Source organism: Camelina sativa, chromosome 7 (assembly GCF_000633955.1).
Source record: "Camelina sativa cultivar DH55 chromosome 7, Cs, whole genome shotgun sequence".
NCBI lineage: Eukaryota > Viridiplantae > Streptophyta > Magnoliopsida > Brassicales > Brassicaceae > Camelina > Camelina sativa.
In genome coordinates this window covers 9,410,089-9,413,052 of record NC_025691.1, presented here as the reverse complement: position 1 = coordinate 9,413,052, position 2,964 = coordinate 9,410,089, and the positions used below count along the sequence as shown (strand labels likewise).

Here is a 2,964-nt window from a genome sequence, read left to right as displayed (position 1 = left end):
GGTTAAAGGATGCAAGTGGAGGGTAACAGCTGCAACATTAAGACACTTTCCAAAGTTTGAGGTGCGTGTGTTTATTTCAGCACATACATGTTCAGTAACAGAGCGCTCTATGCGTGCCCGACAAGCAGATCATCATATTCTAGGAGAGTTGTACAAAGATTTTGTTGGTGGAGTTGGTCCCAAGGTACTGCCAATGCATGTTGCTGAAGCGTTAAATAAACGCTTTCAAATCAAGGTATAATTTTTCCATTTATTTAGCATTATTTTGTTTAGCTTTAGCATAATTCCGTTTTTTTTTTCACAACAATGAAAAAAAAATATTTGTTGATGATAGATGGATTATTGGAAAGCATATCGAACGTTAAGGCATGCTCGCAAGTTGGTCAGGGGTAGTCCAGAGAGTGGTTATGAGCAGCTTCCTACATATTTGTATATGATAAAAAGGGCAAATCCTGGAACTTTTACACAGCTTGATGTTGATGAAGCTCAAAGATTTTAAGTATTGTTTTCTAGCATTTGGTGCAAGCATACAAGGATTTCCGTTTTTGAGGAAAGTGGTTGTTGTGGATGGTACTTTTTTACAGGGAAAATACTTAGGGACACTACTGACAGCAACAGCTCAAGATGGCAATTTTCAGATTTTTCCAATTGCTTTCGCCGTGGTTGATACAGAGAATGATGAATCATGGGAATGGTTTTTCAAGCAACTCAGCTGTGTGATACCTGATGATGAAAGTCTTTCCATTATTTCTGATAGGCACAAATCAATTGGGAAAGCTATTAAAAAGGTTTATCCGAAGTCTAGTAGGGGAATATGCACATACCATATGTACAAGAATATTTTGGTTCGGTTTAAAGGTCGAGCAGAATTTGCTTTGGTTAAAAAGGCGGCAAATGCTTTTAGACTTATCGACTTTCAAACCACATTTGATCAGATAGAAGCCATGAATCCAGCACTACATGAGTACCTCGTAAGGGCTGATGTGCGTATGTGGACTCGTGTACATTTCCCAGGTGATAGGTACAACTTGCTTACAAGCAACATTGCAGAATCAATGAATAAGGTCATGTCACATGCTAGGAGCTTTCCTATTGTACAACTATTGGAAGAAATAAGGTCCATGATGACTAGGTGGTTTTCAGATAGAAGGACTGATGCATTGAAGATGACAACAGACTTGACTCGTGGTGTAGAGAAAATTCTCCAGGTCTGTTCGTTTTCATCCTTTCTTAGCAAGTGTGTATGTTATACAACTAAGTTTCTAATATAATGTCGTTATTATTTTATAGGGTCGTGTGGACTATGCTAAGTTACTTACTGTCCAAGATATCGATGCACACCAAGTACAAGTAACAAGTGGAACATCTCTGCATGTTTTCAATTTGAAAGATAAAAAGTGTACGTGTCGAAGGTTTAACTTGGAGAAACTCCCTTGTGCACATGCAATTGCGGCCGGTGAATTCAGAAACATTTCTCGCATTTCAATGAGTCATCCTTATTATCGGAAACACTACGTTTACACTTCCTACGAGAATGCCATCATGCCAAGGGAGCTTGATAAATCTGTTCCTGGACATGTGATAACGAAGGTATGTAGACCACCGATTCCAAAACAACAACCAGGTAGACCAAAGAATTCAAGAATCAAATCAGCATTGGAAATTGCAATGGAAAAGAAGAAGCCAAGAAAACAATACACATGTGGTAATTGCAACCAAGTAGGACATAATCGCAAGACATGTACTCTATAATTTCCTAGTTTTTGTTATCTTCCCAAGTTCTCTTTATTTTTTTGTTGAAAATGACAATGCTTTCATTGACATAGAATTCTTTTTAGTTCAAAGTTCTTTTATATTCTCCACTTCTTTTGTTAGTAACAATTTAAAATTTAAAATGAGTATATTATCATCGTTCACGTTCAAATTCACATGCAAAAGAAGAGTAGTCTTCAAGTTATATTATCATCATTCACGTTCACATTCACATGCAAAAGAAGAATAGTCTACAATTATAATGTTATTACAAAACGTAAGGCAATGAAACAAAATAGTCTACAAGGACTCATCAACTAGGGAAGGGATGATAATAGCTTTAGCTCGAGGAGGTGAATCAGTCATATTAGCTGGTATGGCTAATTCTCTGACTTCGTCGTATAATTCCGCTGCAAGCTTAATCCGAAGAGCCAACATGTTCTCATCGCAAAGCCCATCAAATGTTTTCCCAAGAGCTAAACATTCAATGTACTTAAGAGCATACACACCACAATCACCTGGATTTTCATTCCGAGGAACATTTTTCTTCACCCTTCTCAATTCCAACATTGCTCTGCTCTTTTTACGGTTTGTCTCAGGAATCATGTCACTTAACATCGCAGGAATCATTCGCCTTAAAGGCAAACATGCAATGGCCATTTGTTCGTCATTCACCAAGGTTGGTATGCTATCATAGATGTGAATCTTCTTACCTCGCAAGTCAATATCCAAAAATAGAACATGAGAAGTTTTAGACAACAACAGAACATGAGAAGTAAAGGAAAATGTAACTTACAGGTGTTTTACTTGTTCCCTCATCATCGTTAATGGTGTGCGAAGTGGCATCATTCCGTACATCAGCGTCTTTAGGCTCTTTTCTTTCTTTCTCCAATGCTTTAATCCTCTCACCCATCTCCTCTTTGAACACCGTCATTTTTTTTTCAACGAATGTTTCAAATTTACTCTCCAAAGCATCTATTCGACTGTTGAGTGTTTTGCCCAAGTCAGAAATAGTCTCATTCATTTTCTCAATCGCCCTCCAAATATCCAAAGAAATTGACTTGTCATCCTTACCATCCTACAATAACATGTTCATTAATATCATAATAGAGAAGACAAAAAATGTTAATCAATTACGGTAAAGGAAAACGAAACCTTACCTCCATGTTGGTTACATTTTCTCCTTGTTCACATTTAGGATCACTATCTGTC

At 37.3% G+C, this 2,964-nt stretch overlaps 1 protein-coding gene across 1 annotated transcript; it reads left to right on the top strand.

Annotated features, from left to right (window-relative positions):
- LOC109125418 lies at positions 749 to 1,752 on the top strand. Its single transcript, XM_019227039.1, has 2 exons — positions 749 to 1,208; positions 1,291 to 1,752. The coding sequence occupies exons 1-2, from the start codon at positions 828 to 830 to the stop codon at positions 1,750 to 1,752; spliced, it is 843 nt and encodes a 280-aa protein (XP_019082584.1). The 5' UTR covers positions 749 to 827.

Excerpts from the sequence above, each read along its gene's own strand:
- LOC109125418 (XM_019227039.1), top strand. The coding sequence starts at position 828 with ATGTACAAGAATATTTTGGTTCGGTTTAAAGGTCGAGCAGAATTTGCT. Across the intron at positions 1,209-1,290 it reads GTGTAGAGAAAATTCTCCAG|GGTCGTGTGGACTATGCTAA; the intron begins GTCTGTTCGTTT and ends ATTATTTTATAG.